We start from the raw sequence: 21411 nt of genomic DNA on the forward strand, positions 1-21411 counted from the left end.
ATAAGTAAAATACCTAGGTTAAAATATATTATATAGTATATAATATAGAAGATATTACATAAATGAGAGGATTAATGTCAAGGACATAATAGACTTTTCAAGTAAAAATATTATAAAATCTGGCCAAGGTGACTTTTGTGATAAATAGAGCAAAGTAAAATAAATTTTGTGTAACAAAAGAAAGAAAAATAATTTTGGGTAATGAACACAAAGTTGAATGATTTTTACGTAACAAAAAGAAGAAAAATGACTTTTGCGTAATGAACACAAAATTGAATGACCACCCATGAAATTTTCTCGTTTTTGAGGTCACAAAAGTCGAACACACACTGCCAATTTATAACCTGCTTGACCAAGCTTTTTTTGGGGCAAAAGTGCTTTTGGCCAAAAATTGAGGTGTTTGACCAAACTTTTAAAAGGGAAAAAAGTGCTTTTGAGGAGAAGTAGAACCAAAAACGTATTTTGAGAAGCAGAAAAATATAGTTTCTCTCCAAAAACATTTTTTTTAGAAGCACTTTTGAAAAAAATATACTTAGAAGTAGTTTTCAAAAGCTTGATCAAATACTAATTACTGCTTAAAAATACTTTTTAAATTAATTAGTCAAATATAAATTAATTCTCATCAAAAATACTTTTAAAAAAAAATATTTATCAAAATAAACAGATTTTAGAAGCTTACCCAAACAATCTATTAGAAACTTACCGTCAACCTAGTGTCAAATAAAATATCGTTACCGTTTACGTCGTCCGAGTAGCCGTTTACGCTCTGTCCACCTCAGTATATAGGAACCCGCTCACCCGTCTGACACAGTTTGACACAGTACTCGCCTCTTATCACAAAGGCGAAAAAACTAGTTCATCTTCTTCCCCCCATGTGACATAGAAATTAGTACTAATTAGCTTCAATCATGCTCTCTCTGACGGATTCAATTCCCATTTCTTCACATTTGAACGATACTCGTTTCAACTTTCTTTCTCAAAGCGGCAGCAGAAACCTTCGGCAAGTTACACTTGTTTGCAGCCGTCCTCGGGTTTCGTTCCCACAGAGGAACATATGTAGGTGCTCAACCACCGAGCAACCGCCACCACAACGGCGCAAACAACGCCCGGCAAAGCAGTCCGACGAGGAGAAAGGCATCGATCCTGTTGGGTTCCTCACCAAATACGGCATTACCCATAAAGCTTTCGCTCAGTTTCTTCGTGAAAGGTTATTTTGCAATGCCTTAAATTTTACTTTCTATCTGTTCCAGTTTATATGACACAATTTCGTTATTAGTGGTGCAAAATATAATGACCCATTTAACTTTGAACTTTTAATTTTATCTATTAAGTTCTTACAACTACACAAATGTTATTGCATTTTTCGGATTACAAGTTTCAAAATTCTTATAACCTTATACTCTCTCCATTCCAGTTTATGTGGCAACATTTCGTTAGTCCCGTTAAAAAAAGATGGGAGCTTTTGAAATTTGATAATAATTTAACCTAAAGTTCTCATTTTATCTTTAATGAGCCACACAAATATTTTAGAATGTCTAAAATCACAAGTTTCAAAAGTCGTATAACCACTCACAAATTGTATGACATGTTTATGATTACAAATTACAAAAGTCATTCAATTTTTCAAACTCTGTTCCTATTCAAACTTTGACACATAAATTGGAACGGCAGGAGTAGCATGTTTAAAACCACTGGTTTCAAAAATCTTCTTTTTTTCTTCTTAAACTCCGTGTCTAGTCAAACTACGTCAAATTGGATGAGGGAGTATTTCAATGATCTTTTAGACATGCTAGAAGCTCCTTACCCAAAATAGTAACGAGCAGCCACTTTTTAGTCTACTTTGACTGATCCCGGTACTACTTGATGCTTGAACCATTTTATATGCGCAATAATCTTTCAGGGTGTTTTATTCTTTTACTCATTCTGCTTTGCAGATATAAATCATTGAAGGACTTGAAGGATGAAATATTGACTCGTCACTTCAGTCTCAAGGAGATGTCTACTGGGTTAGTTTTATGCGCCAATTTCGTACATTGACAATAATTCTACCTTCTGCCTATTTGCTAAAGTTATCAAAGAACGCATCTTGCATTTGCACATTTAACTCTTTACTAATTCTAGATGTCTATTTCATAGATATGAATTACTGGGTATGCATCGCAACGTGCAGCATCGAGTGGATTTCTTGGAGTGGGCTCCAGGTTCAATTCCATACGAGAATTTGTCATCTTAACGTGTTTTATATATCAGCATATGTCATCTTAATGTGTACTTTTGTATGTCTTAATTCATGCTACATTGTGCAATTAATCTGGTACTTATTTTTAGTTACATTGGCCATTCTGCAAGTACTAAGTACATAAACAATGTTTCAAAACTTCATCCATCCACTACATGATATCTTGAAAATTGCTCACTATTTGGTATCTTCTAATTTTCATTATGGACTTAAGAGTTCTCGGTCCATCAATTAGTGATTCATGGTTAGACTATGGTGTGATATCACCGGAGAGAAGACCAGATGTGAGATTTCCCATGTAAAGTAAGTAAGTAACATTTATGCATTAACTTAAATAAGTCAACAACAACAACAACAACATACCCAGTATTACTCCACACCGTGGGGTCTGGGGAGGGTAGTGTGTACGCAGACCTTACCCCTACCTTGTGAGGATAGAGAGGCTGTTTCCAATAGACCCTCGGCTCAGGCAAACATAAGCACCACATTAATGAAAATATAGACAAGAAGGGACAATACCAAAAAGCCATATAAAAGTAGAATAAAAACAAAAAGATAGTAAGGTGATCAACAATGAAGGAAATAATGGTTAGTCATAAAAACCTACTACCAACAGAAAGCGAGATTGCGTGCCAATACTACTGTTATGAACACTGTAGACTACATACTCTAGTATCCTAATCCTCGACCTCCATACATTCCTATCAAGGGTTATGCCCTCGGTCAGCTGAAGCTGCGCCATGTCTTGCCTAATCACCTCTCCCCACCTCTTCTTTGGCCTACCTCTACCTCTCCGTAGGCCCTCCAATGTCAAGCTCTCACACCTACTCACCGGGGCTTCTGTGCTCCTCCTCCTCACATGACCAAACCACCTAAGCCGCGCTTCCCGCATCTTGTCCTCATAGGGGCCACACCCACCTTGTCGCGAATAACCTCATTTCTGATCCTATCTAACCTGGTGTGCCCGCACATCTATCTCAACATCCTCATCTTTGCTACCTTCATCTTCTGGACATGAGCGATCTTGACTGGCCAACACTCAAGCCCATACAACATCGTTGGTCTGACTACCACTCTGTAGAACTTACCCTTAAGTTTCGGTGGCACCTTCTTGTCACACAAAACACCGGAAGCGAGTCTCCATTTCACCCATCCAGCCCCAATACGATGTGTGACATCTTCATCAATCTCCCCATCCCCTGAATAATAGACCCAAGTTACTTAAAACTTCCTCTCCTAGGGATGACCTGCGAGTCCAGCCTCACCTTCCCTTCCCCTCCATGAGTCTCGCCACTGAATTTACAATCCAAGTATTCTGTCTTGGTCCTGCTCAACTTGAAATCTTTAGATTCCAGGGTTTGCCTCCATACCTCTAATTATGCGTTGACACCGTCTCGCGTCTCATTAATCAAATATAATATCATCTGTAAATAGCATGCACCACGACACCTCCCCTTGGATGTGGCGCGTCAGCACGTCCATCGTTAGAGCAAACAAAAAAGGGCTGAGTGCCGACCCATGATGCAACCCCATCATAACCGGAAAATGGTCCGAGTCCCCACCAACCGTCCTCACTCGGGTCTTTACTCCATCATACATGTCCTTAATCAACCTAACGTAGGCAACATATACACCTCTAGCCTCCAAACATTTTCACAAAACTTCCCTTGGAACTTTATCGTACGCCTTTTCTAAGTCGATGAACACAATATGCAAGTCCTTCTTTTTCTCCCTATACTGCTTTATCAATCTCCTAACAAGGTGGATATGGCTTCTGTTGTCGAATGTCCCGGCATAAACCCAAACTGATTCTCGAAAATAGACACACTCCTCCTCACCCTTAGCTCTACCACTCTCTCCCAGACTTTCATAGTATGGCTAATCAGTTTGATACCCTGATAGTTATTGCAATTTTGGATATCACCCTTGTTCTTGTATACAGGAACCATCGTGCTCCCCCTTCACTCTTCGGGCATCTTCTTCATTCTAAATATGACATTAAATAACCTAGTGAGCCACTCCAAGCCTGCCTTGCCCGCACTCTTCCAAAACTCCACCGGCATTTCATCCGGCCCGGCCGCCTTGCCCCTGCTCATCTTACGCATAGCCCCCTCAACTTCATCAACTCTAATCCGCCTACAATACCCAAAGTCACAACGACTCCCTGAGAGTTCCAAATCACCCAGTACAATGCTCCTGTCCCCCTCCTCGTTCAAGAGACTATGTAAGTAGATCTGCCATCTCTGACGGATAAGCCCCTCATCGAACAAAACTTTATCTTCTTCATCCTTGATGCACTTCACTTGGTCCAAGTCACACGCCTTCCTTTCTCGCACCTTGGCTAACTTGAACAACCTCTTATACCCACCTCGGCTCTTGAGTTCCTCATACAAACGACTAAAAGCTGCAGTCTTGGCCGCCGTAGCTGCTAGCTTTGCCTCTTTCTTAGCCAACTTATAATGCTCCCTATTCGCCCTCTTCTCCTCCTCGTCTACACTTTCCACTAGCTTCAGATACGCTGCTTTCTTGGTTTTCACTTTTCCTTGCACTTCTCCATTCCACCACCAGTCTCCCTTGTGACCACCATAGTAACCCTTTGAGACCCCTAATACCTCTCTCGCGGCTTCCCTAATGCACTGCGCAGTCGTGGTCCACATAGTGCTTGAGTCCCCACTACTCTTTCAAGCCCCCATAGTTACCAGCTTGACCCCCAACTTCTGCGCTTTAGCTTCCGTCAAGGCTCCCCACTTGATCCTATATTGGCTATATATCGCCCTCTTCCTCCTCTTCCTCGTGATCTCAAGGTCCATGACCAAGAGCCTATGAATGGTCGAGAGGTTCTCACTCGGGATGACCTTGCAATCCGTGCAAAGACCTCTATCGAACTTCCTGCAGAGTAAATAATCAATTTGAGTCTCGGCCACCGAACTCCGGAAAGTGACCAAGTGCTCCCTCTTCTTCGGAAAACTCGAGTTTGCTATCACCAAATCAAATGCTCTAGCAAAGTCCAGCAAAAACGTTCCTCCGTTTCTATCTCCAAAACCAAAGCCACCATGTACATCATCATAACCCCCAGACGTCGCTCCAATGTGGCCGTTGAAATCTCCTCATATGAAAAGCTTCTCGGTATGCGGAATATCACGCACCATCTCATCCAAATCCTCCCAGAAATGCCTCTTGACTTCCTAACGGGAACTATAATCTCAACTAAAGGTCAGACAAACAGGTGAAGTCGTGAAGAAATAAAACAAAGGAACTAAACGAACTATAATCTACAACTAAAGAATAGAAAAATAGGTGAAGAAATACAATACAAGAGCTAAAGGGGCTATAATCTACAACTAAAGGTCACAGGAAAATGTGCAATAAAGATCCAAAATACAAGAGCTAAAGGGGCTATAATCTACAACTAAAGGTCACAAGAAAATGTGCAATAAAGATCCAAAATAAAAAGATTCAAAATAAAGATGTAAACAGGTAGATAACAGTATAAACAAGTAGGCAAAGCTATCACTAATGCAATTAATTTGACAATACTGGGGCAAATACTAACTAAAGATTCAAGAACAAGATAGGCAGGCAAGGAGATACAATTACGCTAAAATATCAAACTATTAAAATATCAAGACAAGAGAGGAACAGTAGAACCTGGATTGTAAACGGACAAGGGGAAGCAATAATGGCAGCTTCAGGGAGTGGATTCCAGCTCTGGGGTTATAGATGGGGCAGGGGAGTGGATTTAGCTCTTGATAATCAAGAATTGTTTGTTTGTCTTTTTCGTTGTTTCTTTGTTATTTTTTTTTTTCTTATATGGTTTTTGACATATAAGTGCCAAGATGTTTAACAGGTGCTCGCTACTGTGCTCTAGTTGGTGACTTTAATGGGTGGTCAACAACTGATAATTGTGCCAGAGAGGGTCATTTTGGTCATGATGATTGTGGGTATTGGTTTATTATTCTTGAAGATAAATTGCGTCAAGGAGAAGAACCTGATAAATTGTATTTTCAACAGTACAATTATGTGGATGACTATGATAAAGGTGACACTGGCAATACCATCGAAGAAATCTTTAAAAAAGCAAATGATGAGTATTGGGAACCCGGAGAAGATCGCTTTATTAAGTCACGTTATGAGGTGGCGGCAAAGTTATACGAGGAAATGTTTGGCCCAAATGGACCCCAAACGGAAGAGGAACTAGAAGAAATGCCTGATGCAGTGACACGATACAAAGCCTGGAAAGAGCAACACAAAAATGACCCAGCAAGCAATTTGCCATCATATGATGTGATAGATAACGGAAAAGAATATGATATTTTCAATATTATAGGTGATCCCGAATCGTTTCAGAAATTTCGTATGAAGCAGCCTCCTATTGCTTACTGGTTGGAAACTAAAAAGGGAAGGAAAGCTTGGTTACAGAAATATATGCCTGGTTTACCGCATGGAAGCAAATACAGGGTGTATTTTAACACACCAAATGGGCCTCTTGAACGAGTTCCTGCATGGGCTACTTATGTCATTCCAGGTAAACAAGCACTGCTTATTGGTATTTACATACTTCATTTTATCTCCATAACTGGTTAGATGCAATTAGCTGCTAGTATAAGAAAAAGGACAGAAGCATGTAGAATATTGAACATTTTTCTTTTGGTGTATTCTGTTTATCTGCCTTAATGATCTCTCAGTTACAAACATAAATCCATGAGTACATGTTTTGGATTTTATATTCCCGCGCAATGCATGTTTATTTGTAGATATGACAAGTAACAATATATATATATATATATATATATATATATATAAGATATGACAAGTAACAATATATATATACATCACCGAGCATCTACTAATCCAGCAAGTATCAACTACCTAGCTACCTCCCTCTAGTACAAGTATTAGCGCTATGGCTTAAGATGATGGGAAAAAATTACCTATAGTTTTTGCCTCAGTTGGAATTTGAACCTTGGTCTCTTATGGTTCATTCCGGTTTCATTAACAGCTAAGCCACACCCTTAGATGCGACAATTTATAAAACTAGTTTTAGTGTACGCGCATTGCGCGTATACCTATATCAATGAGTATATAATTTAAAAAATAAAAAAATATTATTAAATAATATAATTGAGTTACAAAATAAAAATTTAAAAAGTGTACGTTCTTGAAAAATAAATAATGTTAATGACATATGGATAGATAAAGAAAGAAGTCTCGATTTTGAATACAAATTTCATAATCAATCTGGAAAGCTTCTTCAATCTTCATTGTCAACTATCTGAGAGAGAGAGAGAGAAAGAGAGAGACGATATGAACTAAAGTCCTCCATCAAGCAGTGATGAGCAGTAGACCAGGTTTTCCTGCTGATATTTCTAAATCTTGATTCATGTATATCCTCAAGCAGTTGAATATCTCTGGTTTCTCCAAAAGTCACGTACGAACCTTGCAACAGAGCATTAACCTGTTCTATGGCCGAGACTCTTCCCTCTCTTCTTCCTAAGATTCCACCACACCCATCAAGAGCCAAGCTCCCCGCGTCCAAACCCCAGTAAATTTCTCCGGCAACCGAGCCCTCACGCGCTGTGGCTTTTTCCAGCGACCTTTCAAATTTTTTTCTTTAGACAACCTCTTCTCGAGGCATTTCCGAGCCATCCCGTGCCAGTTTCACCAAATTCCGACGATTTTTTCTTTTTTCGGCCTTTAAACCCCAGATTCTGACGATTGTTTCCTTTGTTCAGTACGAGAAAACCTTCCTCCCTTCCTATATACTGTTTTCACCCACTGTGAATAATGTTATTCCAACTATTGAGGCTTTCTCCGGCCAGATTTTTCGGGACAACCGCATTTAGAATATGATGGATTGTACTGAGAGAAGTTCTTTTTTCTCTATAGAATTTAGAAAACTGGAAAACATGTCTTTTATCAAAGTTGTCTCTTGGCCAGCCCTAGAACTTGGGGGAAGATGCCATCGAAAGCTCGACGTAGGACAAGAGCTGCACTTCTCGCTGTCCGAGGAGCACACTCTCAGGCGCAAGGGTTTCTTGGAATCTAGTCTCATTGGCTCTTTCTCCAAATGGGTTGGTTCTTTGGAGGCTGTTAGGAACTGGGCAACAGAGGCATGGAACGTCAAGGACGGGTTGAAAATATCGCAATTGGGGGACACTCAATATCTCTTTCGTTTTGTTGACAAGTTTCAAGCTTCAAAAATTCTTGTCAGAGGAAACAGGTGGTTCGATGAGAACTTTTTAAATCTAGACAGATGAGTGGAGCATGATGGGTGTCTTGACCCTCGCTTCACTGGCGAAACATTGGTGGTCAACATGGTGGGTCTCCCGGTACATCTTTGGTTTCTTGACCTATTCAAGAAGATAGGGGAAATCTGTGGGGTTTTTTATTGATGTCACTTGCAGTTTACACGATCTCTCGCGAGTGAGGATTGTGGTGAGGAAAGGGAGCAGAAGTCTCCACCGTGGTGGAAGATGGCTACTTGAGTTATAGGGTTTGGTTGAGCCCTGAATTTCGGCCTATCTTTATGCCTGTGATAGTGACGGAAGAAAAAAGGAAGGTCAAATAGAAGGGAGGGGAGGGGAGGAAAAATCAGTCTATGAGGGGAGGGGAGGGATCACCGGATCACTGGATTAAGCCGGAATCAGACGTTAGATCGAGAAGAGACGGGAGGTTTGAACTTGGGGGAGGAAGACAAAGTTTTAACAGGAGGAGAAGACTTGAATGGGTCAGTGATGCGCGCTGGAAAGGCAGAATGGGACGATCCTCTTCTACTTATCATAGGGCAGGGCAAGTTTTCAGCAAGTATAGGCCTGGGCCTCCTCACATGGGCCCAGCAACTTTCCCCAATTCCATTAGAATTGATCGTAAGGGGCCCAGTTTATTTCAAGCTGCGCATGATAAAGCTCCTAAGCATATGGGAACAGTCGTTCCTCCTTCCTCTGGCCATGGTACTTCACACAGTGGCACTCCTTCACCGAGCTCTAGTGACCTGTGCCTCTCTATGATGGCCGCTGCTGCAGGGGCAGAACCGGCTAAGGATGGTGCTATTAATCCACGCCCCCCCGCCTCTGATGGACCCGGTTCCATCAACCCCTCACTTGCTCCTGGGCTTAGTTGTGCTGAGGTCACACTTAAAGTTTCTTCTTCTTCTGGGGAGATTGTTGAGCATGCCCCAATTGATGTTAGTGTCGGACCAGTACTTTCAGTTAATATGCCACCAAGGGTTCCATGCTCTCTTCCGCCATGCTACCCTACTGATGGTTCTGGACATTCCTATAGCAGCGGGGTGTTAATTTCAGAGGTTGCTACCCCTCAAGGAAATGGTGAGACCCTTTCGGAGGTTAAAACTCCTAGTGCTAGAAATGCTATGGTCTTGTATTCCTCTGGTAGTAGCAAGGAAAGGGTACATATAGAAGACGCCTGCTCAATTTCGTCAAGGATCGGAGGAGGGGATATGTCTTTCTGGATGGAGGATAAACTATTAAACTTTGGGAAGTTTCTAGGTGTTTCTGTTGAAGGGAAGGAAGATAGGGTGTTAGAACAGTTGAGGGACATTGAGCAACAATCTCTTTACGATGGTGCAGGGAGGGAGTTGGGTAAAGGTGTTAAGCAAAATCACTTAGGGGATGTAGTGGTGTATCAGAGAAGGGGGCGAATGTGTGACAGAGAGAAAGGGACCTCGACTAGGGGGGGAGGGGGTGGGGAAATGGTGGCTATTGTCGCTTATGGAAGTTAGGATCCTTTCATGGAATGTGAGGGGGATGAATGACCCAAACAAAAGGACCATCATCAAAGTGGGAGTTAGGGAGTGGGGTGCCAACCTAGTTTGTTTTCAGGAGATCAAAATGGAAGTTTTGTCGGATGCGATCATGAGAAGTGTCTGGGGAGGTAGTTGGGTGAAATATGACTGGGTCCCAGCAGCGGGAAGTGCCGGGGGCATTCTACTTATGTGGGATGATAGAAGCTTGGAGGTAAAGGAGATTAGCAAGGGAGTTTTCTCTTTGGCAGCTCTCGTCAAAGATAGAGTGAGTGGGGTGGAGTGGGGATTTGGGGGAGTGTACAGGCCGGTAGGGGAAGGGTCCAAGGTGTCTTTCTGGGAAGAACTGGCCAATATTATGGGGGAATGGGACATTCCATGGGTTCTAGGGAGAGACTTTAACACTATTAGATTCCCGGAGGAGAGATTAGGGTGTAGTGTGATTTCGAGGGCCATGGAGGAGTTTTCTGACTTCATCAATGATCACTTTCTCATTGACCTTTCTCTGTCAGGGGAAAGGTTTACTTGGGCCAGGGCGGAGGATTCCAACTCAAGGTCTAGACTTGATAGATTCCTGACATCTCCCTCATGGGATGAGCTGGTGCCGAATGTGCTGCAGATTCCTTTACCTAGGTTGACTTCAGATCATTTGCCTATTTTGCTAGATGGATGCAGAGGGAGGGGGGTGCGTGCTCCCTTCCGATTCGAAAACATATGGTTGAAAGTGCCAGGATTCGGTGACAAGGTGAAAGAATGTTGGACAAGCTACGGGGTATCAGGGACACCTTCATACCGTCTTTCGAAGAAATTCAAATTACTCAAGGGAGATATTATTAGGTGGAATAAGGAGGTTTTTGGGAGGGTAGAGGTTAAAATGAGGGAGCTTATGCATGAATTGAGGGATTTAGAAAGAGGGGAAAGGGCGGGGGAGTTAGATGAATCTGAGAAAGAAAGATTGGGGGAGGTTAAGAGGGAAATAGTCGAGTTAGCAATAGCTCAGGAGACTAGTTGGCGGCAAAAATCGAGGGCGCTCTGGTTAAAGGAGGGGGATTCGAATACCAAGTTTTTTCATAGGGTGACGATTGCAAATCGAAGGAGAAACTTCATAGAGTCCTTAGTTGTGGATGGGGTGAGGATTGAGGGAGAGGAGGAGGTAAAAAGGGCGATAGCGGGGTTTTATGAGAACTTATATAAAGAGGAAGTTAGTTGGAGGCCGACTTTGGGGGGGAATCGAGTTCAACCATATAGGGGAGGGAGACAACGAGTGGCTAGAAAGGGTTTTCGAGGAGGAGGAGGTGCACGAGGCTGTGTCGAGTTGTGCTGGCGATAAGGCCCCCGGGCCTGATGGTTTCTCCTTGGCTTTCTTTCAGCTCTTTTGGGACACCATCAAGGGGGAGTTGATGGAAGCCATTGAATACTTCCATGTGAATGGTATTTTCGAGAGAAGTATCAATGCTTCCTTTATTACTATTGTGCCTAAGAAAGAAGGTGCATCTTGTATCAGAGACTACATGCCTATTAGTCTCGTGGGGAGCATTTACAAGATTATTTCTAAAGTGCTTTCCAACAGACTTAAGAAGGTTCTTGACATGACTGTTTCGTCCTCCTAGAATGCGTTTGTGGAATGTAGGCAGATCCTGGATGCTGCCTTGGTGGCAAATGAACTTGTTGACTCCAGAAGGAAAAATAGAGAACCCGGCTTACTATGCAAGTTGGACCTTGAGAAGGCTTTCGACCATGTCAATTGGGAGTTCCTGTACTTCATTATGATGCGGATGAGGTTTGGAGAAAGATGGAGGGGATGGATCAACTTCTGCATTTCCTCAGTCAGATTCTCTGTCCTGGTTAATGGTAGCCCGTGTGGTTTCTTTGGCAGCTCCAGAGGTCTCAGGCAAGGTGACCCCCTATCCCCATGTTATTCATTCTAGTGATGGATGCTCTGAGCAAAATGATGGATCGTGCGGCGTGCAGAGGTTTCTTGAGAGGATTCTCAACTCCGATTGGGGTGCTCAGTGCCCGAAGAGTCTCACATTTGCTTTTTGCGGATGACACACTGGTTTTCTGTGATGCCGATATGGATCAGTTGACTTACCTGAAGCAGGTCCTGCAGTGGTTTCAGTTAGTATCAGGACTCAAAATCAACATCGGCAAGTGTGAGATTTTCCCTGTAGGTGAGGTTACTAATATTGATGCCTTGTCTTGTGTTCTCAGATGCAAGGTGGGCTCCCTTCCCACTACTTACCTGGGCCTCCCTTTGGGCGCTTCATATAAGGATACTACGGTTTGGAATCCAGTGATCGAGCGGGTTGAAAAACGATTAGCAGGGTGGCATAAACGGTATTTGTCAAAAGGAGGTAAGGAAGTGCTTATCAAAAACACTTTATCGAGTATGCCCACCTATTACTTATCCCTGTTGCAAGCACCGGTGAGCATCACAGAAAAACTGGAGCGACTTTAAAGGAACTTTCTGTGGGATGCGGCGGATGGAACTAGAAAGTTTCATCTAGTGAATAGACAGACAGTCACTTCCCCAAAGAAGTGGGGTGGACTTAGAGTGAAGGATCTTAGGGTATTTAACAGAGCTTTAATGGGAAAGTGGCTGTGGAGATTCGGGGTAGAAGAGCATGCTCTATAGAGGGAGGTCATAGTAGAAAAGTACGATTCAACGGGAGGGGGTTGGAGGACCAAGGCGATCACAACACCTTTCGGGTGTGGCATGTGGAGGAGCATCATGAAGAATTGGGAAGCATTCAGTGGCAACATCACTTACAGGGTGGGAGATGGAAGGAGAATCAACTTTTGGAATCATAGGTGGTGTGGAGAGGATACTCTGAGGGTCTCATTCCCCACGTCTTCAGAGTTTCAAACCATAAGGAACTGATGGTCCAACAGATTCGTAAGGAGCATGAAGGGGGGTAGTATGGGACCTCTCATTCAGAAGGAACATGCAAGATTGGGAGATTGCGGAGCTCCAAGATTTGTTGGCACTGCTATACGGGCAAGACAGGCCCTAGCCATCCTGCGACTCTTGGAGATGGGGCTTGGGTGGTGATGGTTTGTTTACCGTAAAGTCCTTTTACTAGAGTATGTTGGTGAGAGAGGAGACCACTTTTCCATACTCCTCGATCTGGATTCCTAGGGCGCCCACGAAGGCGTGCTTTTTTGCATGGCTAGCGGCGAGGGAGGTAGTATGGGACCTCTCATTCAGAAGGAACATGCAAGATTGGGAGATTGCGGAGCTCCAAGATTTGTTGGCACTGCTATACGGGCAAGACAGGCCCCAGCCATCCTGCGACTCTTGGAGATGGGGCTTGCGTGGCGATGGTTTGTTCACCGTAAAGTCCTTTTATTAGAGTATGTTGGTGAGAGAGGAGGCCACTTTTCCATACTCCTCGATCTGGATTCCTAGGGCGCCCACGAAGGTGTGCTTTTTTGCATGGCTAGCGGCGAGGGGAGTGATCTTGACTGCTGAAAATCTCCGAAAGAGAGGAATTACACTTGTTAGTTGGTGCTACATGTGTAAAAGCTCAGGGGAAGAAGTTGTTCACCTTTTGTTGCATTGCCCTGTGTCCTCTACTTTGTGGAGGGCAATCCTGAATTTTTTTGGTGTTCAATGGGTGATGCCAAGCACTGTAAAGGAAATGTTATATAGCTAGGCCGGTTTCCGTAGAAGAAGTAAGCAAAAGGCGTGGAAGTTCGCCCCGTTAGCTCTCATGTGGGTAGTATGGGGGAGAGAAATATGAGAGCTTTTGAGGAGATTGAGTCTCCTTTTTCACATCTTAAGAATAGTCTTTTATCTTTGATCGCTTTTTGGTGCACTCATTTAGCCCCTACTTGTATAGAAGATTGGGCGTCTTTTGTAGAGAATCATGTTCTGATGTAAATTCTCTACGTTTTTGGTATACTTCGTGTATACGGGAGTTCTCTCCCTTTTGATTAATACAATTGACCTTATCAAAAAAAAAATAATCAATCTGAATACAAAAAAATATTGTCCATCATTGATTATATCAAAATTTTAAGTGACACAACTCTAGTTTGTTCAAAGCTCACTATAAACTAACATCTAAACATTAGTAGAATTAGTAAGATAATTTAATTACTTTTCTTCGCCTAATAATTATACAGAGCTTTTCAAATATACTTTTATATTAATTGTGATTAATGAACTATTATAGGCATTCAATCTTTAAGCTTGTCACCTATCTCTTAATCAAACTTTTAAGAATAGATTATATCTCTGTATTCAAATATGTGGCCTTTGACCAAAATCTTATAGCATTTTTTTCCTCTTACTATTAAATATCCCCTCAAGTATTTCTTCATATCAAAGTTCCAAAAGATATGTTCCTTTTTCTTCTCCTTTTAAAAAAAAATACAAATACTCTTTTGTGTTTTTGGTTATTAACTAATATTACAATAAATTTTAAATTGTTAGCGCTAATGATAGTAACATTTAAAAAGAGATTGATACATCGTATATATTTACAAAGAAAATGGCACAGATCCTGAGAACCTAAAATATCATTAAATGTAGAAGGAGTGTCGACTGATATATCGATTTTAGTAACAATTAGTCCTTACTTATTTTTGTGTAAACTTTTTCATTTGAAGTATTCTTGTTCATCATTATATCCAAACTCATTTGTCTCATTTGAATTGTCAATATAGTACTTTTGATTGGATTTATCATTCGAAACATGAGATAATATACCTTAACATTCCCATTCTTTAATTCAAAAAAATATTGTTAAAACAAGCTGCAACTTAGTTCATTTGTATTTAATATTCATGATTGTTATAGCAATATTTCTTTTGTTAATTTTAAAGTTATAAATATTAAAAAATAACTAAATGACAAAATTATATTTAATGTGTATGATATAATATACATGTTATCCATCATTAATTATTAACTTTTATATTAAAAATTATAAATCACCTTAAAACTTTGTGAGCATGTGAAATATTCAAATTAACAGTACTCAAGATGGTTGAAACAAAATCGGAAAAAATGGAATTGACATGTTTGATGATTCTTACGTGGTTAGTACTACAAAATTAAAATGAATGACAAAATTTCTAACGTGTTAAAAACTTGGAAACATTTAAGGACTTACACAATTTAAATATGGAAAAAAGTTATATAAGTAAAATTAAACTCAATTTTAGATTCCTAAATATTAAGAGTTTCTACCTAGTTCAAATAAGGAACAATTTAATAAATAAAAATTAGTTGATTTTTAAAGTCCTAAATATTAGGAATATAAGTAAATTACAATTACATATTTGTCCAACTTGAAATCTATTTTTAAAGGGCAAAAAAGACTAACGACATTTCGCTAAGGGCTTTCGTGCTTTTAATATAGTATAGATTAGTAGCCTTGGTTCTTCTCCTTACAAAGTTTTCACTCTATGCTTCTATCTGTTGGTACCTATGTTGCTCAGATCCTCCAAATGTGTTGCCGCATCCGTGTCGGATCCTTCAAAAATGCAAACTGTATCTCGGCAGCCGAACATTTAATTACAACAACAACGACATACCCAGTGTGATCCCACAAGTGGGGTTGGGAAGGTGAGGTGTACACAGACCTTATCCCTATCTCGTGTGAGGTGGAGAGGCTGTTTCCAGTAGACCCTCGACTCAAGAAAAGCATTTTCAAACTAAGTTTGAAAAATACAAGAGTAAAAAAAGCTAAGATGAAAATACTGAAAAAAAGAAAAGTATTGACAACAAAAATAGTAAAGATAACCAAAGTAAATGAAACAACAACAGTATAAAATTAAAAAAATAAGATGATAATAATAATAATACTCATAAGGAGAAGAGGGAGCAGATAAAGTGTTATAAACTAGAACCATGCTCTCCCACAGAAAGGAGAGAAATCGCTCGACTACCTACTAACTTTCTACCTAGTCCTCGACCTTCATGCTCTCCTATCTAGGGTCATGTCCTCGGTGAGCTAAGATGTGCCATGTCCTGTTTAATCACCTCTTCCCAATTCTTCCTCGGTCTACCTCTACCGCTCCTTAGACCTATCACTGCCAACCTCTTCACTGGAGCATTTGTGCTCTTCCTCTTCACATGTCCGAACCATCTTAGCCTCGCCTCCCGCATCTTGTCCACCACAAAAGCCACTCCTATCTTGCCTCGTATATCTTCGTTCCTAATCTTATCTCTCCTAGTATGCCCACACATCTATCTGAGCATCCTCATTTCCGCTACTTTCATCTTCTGAACGTGTGAGTTCTTGATCAACACTCTGCCCCATGCAACATAATTGGTCTAACAACCAATCTATAGAACTTACCTTAAGTCTTGATGGCATATTCTTATCACATAGGACACCTGATGCGAGCCTCCATTTGTGATGGGCATTTTGAGTAGGTGATTCTAATTGAATCTCCATGCCCGCTGTAAAAGAGATGCAGGAAACATAATCATATCAATAATGTTGATTTCATTTCGTATTTTGTTTGCTACCCTGAGCCGACAAGGCCTTCTTTGTTTTCTGGGATTTGTATTGATGTTGCTGAACTTCCTTTGCTCATTCGCAGATGCCGATGGGAAGCAAGCATTGGCAGTTCATTGGGAACCACCTCCGGAAAGTGCTTACAAGTGGAAACACAAACATCCTCTCAAGCCTAAGTCATTGCGCATATATGAATGTCACGTCGGTATCTGCAGCCAGGAACCAAAAGTTTCTTCTTTCAGTGATTTTATTAGCAAGGTGACTGCGTTACACTCTATCTTCCAATTAGTGTTGACATCAAAACTTTTGCAAGTGTTACTCTTCAAAAATCTTATAGAGCCTCTGTGGATTAGAAATATGATTGTCTTTGAGCCTCTGGTTTAGGTTGTTTGATCTGAACTAATTCCATATCCTTTAAAAGAAAGTCTGTTTTACCAGAATGATTTTGTTCCATGTCGAAGGAGTGTTCTTTTTTTTTTTTTTTTGCATTTGTGTGGATAAATATTTTTACTGCATTTTCTTTGTCTTTGCAGGCTGACTTCCTTTAATATATTTTCTTTTTGTCGTTCCAGGTTCTTCCACATGCAAAAGAAGCTGGATACAATGCAATACAATTAATTGGAGTTGTTGAGCACAAGGATTATTTCACTGTTGGATATAGAGTGAGTTAAGAATAGTTTCTCGTCAATTCTCTATCCCTGAAAAATACACATGATACATTCTCAAAATTGGATTTCTTTTGTGCTTCCTGATATAAAAATGTGAGCCATGCCATTAGGATTTTGCGTACTTTCTTTTGGATTTGTTACATGATCAAAAGGCTTGAACTTGGTGACAACGCCTCTCTTGCACTGAGATTCGCTTCCTTAAAAAAGAATTTTTCCCCAGGAACTTTCTCATTGAATATCACCAAGAGGTTAACAAAAGAATAAACAAGGAAAAAGGAAAAACAAAAGATTCTCAAATAGCCAAGACTGAATATATTCCTCCTTCATCGTCTCCCACACTTTCTTACAATGTTTTGGTGTTTAACTTCCAGTATTAAATTGTTTCATTTGCCACCTTTGTGTAAACTTGTCAGAGGCATTTAATCATTTTCTTTTGGTAAATACAAGGTATACTAAAGGATTAGATTGAGAAATAGACTTAAATGGTAAGGAGAAAGGATCTAAGAGCTCAAAATAAAATAAAGTTGACAGAATGCCTATGTCGTGAACCACCGTTACCAGACTGATGCATTCAAAAGTGGAAATGAAGGCTAGAATAGCACTGAAGATCTTCTGGTTCTTATCAGTGTTGTCAAAAAGCGAAAAGCTCTAAAAAGCGCTCCAAGCCGATTGGGGCTTTAAGCACAAAGCGCAACTAAAGTGTGGTCTTCCGTAAAAAAGGCGCAACTAGGAAAAAAATTAAAAATACATATGTAATTCAAGAAAAAAGAAATAAATTCACTCCTAATGTTTTCCTCAGCGGCTAATACACTTATTTGCTGATAATATTTGTTGTTTAGTACTGCTAAGTTCAAGATAGAACTCATGGGCATTGAGGCGCACACCTTAGTGCCTTGTTTACACTAAACCACAGCTTAAGCGAGGCGAAGCGCCCTCCTTGAGCTTTTCTGAGCTTCAAGGCTTAAGCGCGCCTTAAATGAGCTTTTGACAACATTGGTTCTTATGGGTGGGTTCCTCTACAGGTAATGGCCTGTGAAGGAAGGCAACAATGGAAATGTGAACTTACTAGTTACTGTGCTTGTGTATGTGTCTCTGGTGTGGTGAGTATGAGACGGTTGGGGAATGAAAACGGGATTGGTGAAAGGATTAATCTGTCAATTGTGGGCTTTTGTCTCTGTATTCGTGCGATGGAAGAATTTGGGTGGGTATTTCTCGGCTTTTGTAGAAGATAGGATTTTATGGAAGGAAATGATACTGAGGAGAGGCGGTGGTGATAGGGAGGAGTTGGTGACAGGTTGAAGGTGGTGGGGAAGGATCAATATGGAGGATTTAGGGGTGAGTGGTGATGGCAGGGATGGAAATGGGGTGTCATTGGTGAAGGGGCCTCGGGGAATTGAATTTTACGTCGGCCAATGATTCTTTTATCCAAACTCAGCTCTTTCGCTAAATTGCTTGATAGTTCTAGTTAGGGAGGGGGGAGGTGAAGGAAAGAGATATTTATTGGTTTACTTTCCCTTAGAGGAAGCATTGATGATTTACTTTGGGTGGTGTCATACAGCTGGAGGGCGCCTGTACGCCCAGTTTTAGAGGGTTGAAAAAGAACACTTTATTCCTTACCAAACAAGGGGAATAACTAGTGCTCCTAATTTTCCATCTTCTAACACCTCTTTTTCATCCCCTAACCAAGTTACCAAGCACATAAATTTGAATTTAAAATTAATAGATTGCTTATGAAGGGTTAGAATAGTAAGCTAAATGCAACATACGGCATTTTATTTCGATTTATGTGTTGGAAATTGTGAGGCAGCTAGATGCTGGGAAATTTTGAGGCAGTTAGGGAGGGGGGAGGTGAAGGAAAGAGATATTTATTGGTTTACTTCCCTTAGAGGAAGCATTGATGATTTACTTTGGGTGATGTCACACAGCTGGAGGGCGCCTGTACGCCCAGTTTTAGAGGGTTGAAAAAGAACACTTTATTCCTTACCAAAGAAGGGGAATAACTAGTGCTCCTAATTTTCCATCTTCTAGCACCTCTTTTTCATCCCCTAACCAAGTTACCAAACACATAAATTTGAATTTAAAATTAATAGATTGCTTATGAAGGGTTAGAATAGTAAGCTAAATGCAACATACGGCATTTTATTTCGATTTATGTGTTGGAAATTGTGAGGCAGCTAGATGCTGGGAAATTTTTGCTCTGTTTCAGACAAAATAATCAGATTGATGCCCTTTCCTGTATTCAATTACCATATGGAATACATCGGGTGTATAAACTGATCCTGATGTTTGATCCTCAAGTTTGGTAACATTAACAGATCATAACTTCACGTATCCTGCATGAACAGTTGAACACAGTGTTAGTTGAACAATTTAATTGATCAATTGTCAGGTTATGCATTTGAAAGATTGCATCTTTATATCCCTCTCTTTTAGCTATTAGGAAGTAGCTTACTGAACATCATCATATAATCTTTTCTTGAATAGATTCACAATCTCCTGAATCTTTATGACTTATATTTCTGCCTCACCATCAATATGATTTCACCATTTCTTATGTAAAGGTGACAAACTTTTATGCTGTTAGTAGCCGTTTTGGCACACCGGATGACTTCAAGCGCTTGGTTGATGAAGCACATGGTAATCCTTGACGTTTGACCTGGGCAAATATGGTTTACGTCCTGCTAAGCTGTTAGTGACTACTTATGTTGCATATTATTTGCTTTCTCCTTCCTTTTTATTTTTCTGACTAATATAATTTGTATGATTTGTGATTGAGGCATAGTTTATTTATTGACTGGTTGGTCTATCATCTATGCTTACTTTCTGTTGGGTTCATTTAGTCGCTATTTCTTCTGCTCAGAATGGCATAGCTTAATGCATTTCATTTGGTTTCTTGCACTTTTTTACCAACCTATTAACTTTTCCTAGAGTTCTATTAGTACTATCGTGTTGCTTTCAACTCTTCTTTAGCAGTCACAGAATTTCCTGGCTATTATACTCTTTTTGGATTGTATAATGCAATTCTAACTAAGGAGCCCTGTTTTCCATCTTTTCTCCAGTACTCTTCATGCTCATAACAGCCAGAGGCCACTAAACTACATAAACACCTTTTCCCCTCGTATTTGCTATCTCTTCAGTGACATTTTATTAGTTTAAAGCTGCAGAACTTGCTTAAGATCTGTCTTGACTTCTCAGAAAAAAGATTTTTTTAGGTTGACGTCTGGACAAAACTGGAGGTATATTTGGTTGGTTGGTAATGTCAAGTGACATTTTGTTTCTGCATCTTTTGGTGTATATGCCATTCGACATATCGAATGAGATCCTTTGAAGGTAGCACTTATGGTCCTGTTTGTTGAATGCTAAGTGAATACGTGTCTCGATTCTTTGAACTTGAGTATGATATTATAAAATATTCTGTTTGTACGTAAGGCTATCACGCATTTGGTTATATAACATTTACTTACCTAATTAGACATATAAGATGATTATTTACTATATTGTATTAAGACTCTTCTTGTATGTTGTTAATAGATCAAGTCAAGAAGAAGTTTTCTATTTTTACATATTACCTGAGCAGGCAAAGATCCTTGTTTCAATCTCAACGCACCTATTATCAAAAAGAACTTTCCGTGCTTGACCCGTGAAAAAGAACAACGCTGCACATTAGGGGAAGGTATAAAGACATTGTGAGAAAGCACGGTAGAAAATATTATTGATTATCTAAAGTGTTGTACAACGCCCTATTTATATACAATGATTACATGATAATAGGTATCTACTTCCCGATGTGGGACACTATACATGACTAACTACTTAACACTCCCCCTCAAGCAGGTGCATATAAATCATATGTGCCGAACTTGTTACAGATGTAACCAATACGAGAACCAGTAAGAGACTTAGTGAAAATATCTGCTAGCTGATTATTCGACTTCACAAACTTTGTAACAATATCTCATGAGAGTATCTTTTCTCTGACAAAGTGACAGTCGATTTCAATGTGTTTAGTCCTCTCATGAAACACCAGATTTGACGCAATATGAAGAGCAGCTTGATTATCACACACCAGTTCCATCTTGCTGATTTCTCCGAACTTCAACTCCTTGAGCAACTGCTTGACCCAAACTAGCTCACCCGTTGCCATAGCCATGGCCCGATATTCGGCTTCGGCGCTAGATCGAGCAACTACATTCTGTTTCTTGCTCTTCCAAGAGACCAAATTGCCTCCTACTAGAACACAATATCCAGACGTAGAACGTCTATCAGAAGGTG

At 40.4% G+C, this 21411-nt stretch overlaps 1 protein-coding gene across 4 annotated transcripts in view; it reads left to right on the top strand.

Annotated features, from left to right (window-relative positions):
- Positions 1 to 786: 786 nt before the first annotated feature.
- LOC104084554 (1,4-alpha-glucan-branching enzyme 3, chloroplastic/amyloplastic) overlaps positions 787 to 21411 on the top strand; it is a 37458-nt gene continuing 16833 nt past the window's right edge. For 3 of the 4 annotated variants that reach the window (XM_070181518.1, XM_070181516.1, XM_070181517.1), the window contains exons 1-7: positions 787 to 1207; positions 1935 to 2006; positions 2137 to 2201; positions 6087 to 6764; positions 16557 to 16729; positions 17044 to 17133; positions 19701 to 19776. In XM_070181518.1, coding sequence (XP_070037619.1) covers positions 909 to 1207; positions 1935 to 2006; positions 2137 to 2201; positions 6087 to 6764; positions 16557 to 16729; positions 17044 to 17133; positions 19701 to 19776 — 1453 coding nt within the window. In that variant the 5' untranslated portion in view covers positions 787 to 908. Of the gene's footprint in view, positions 1208 to 1934; positions 2007 to 2136; positions 2202 to 6086; positions 6765 to 16556; positions 16730 to 17043; positions 17134 to 19700; positions 19777 to 21411 lie in introns of those variants that run through there. The other variant, XM_070181519.1, reaches the window with a different exon arrangement.

The sequence above is a fragment of the Nicotiana tomentosiformis genome, chromosome 7 (assembly GCF_000390325.3).
Source record: "Nicotiana tomentosiformis chromosome 7, ASM39032v3, whole genome shotgun sequence".
Taxonomy (NCBI): Eukaryota; Viridiplantae; Streptophyta; class Magnoliopsida; order Solanales; family Solanaceae; genus Nicotiana; species Nicotiana tomentosiformis.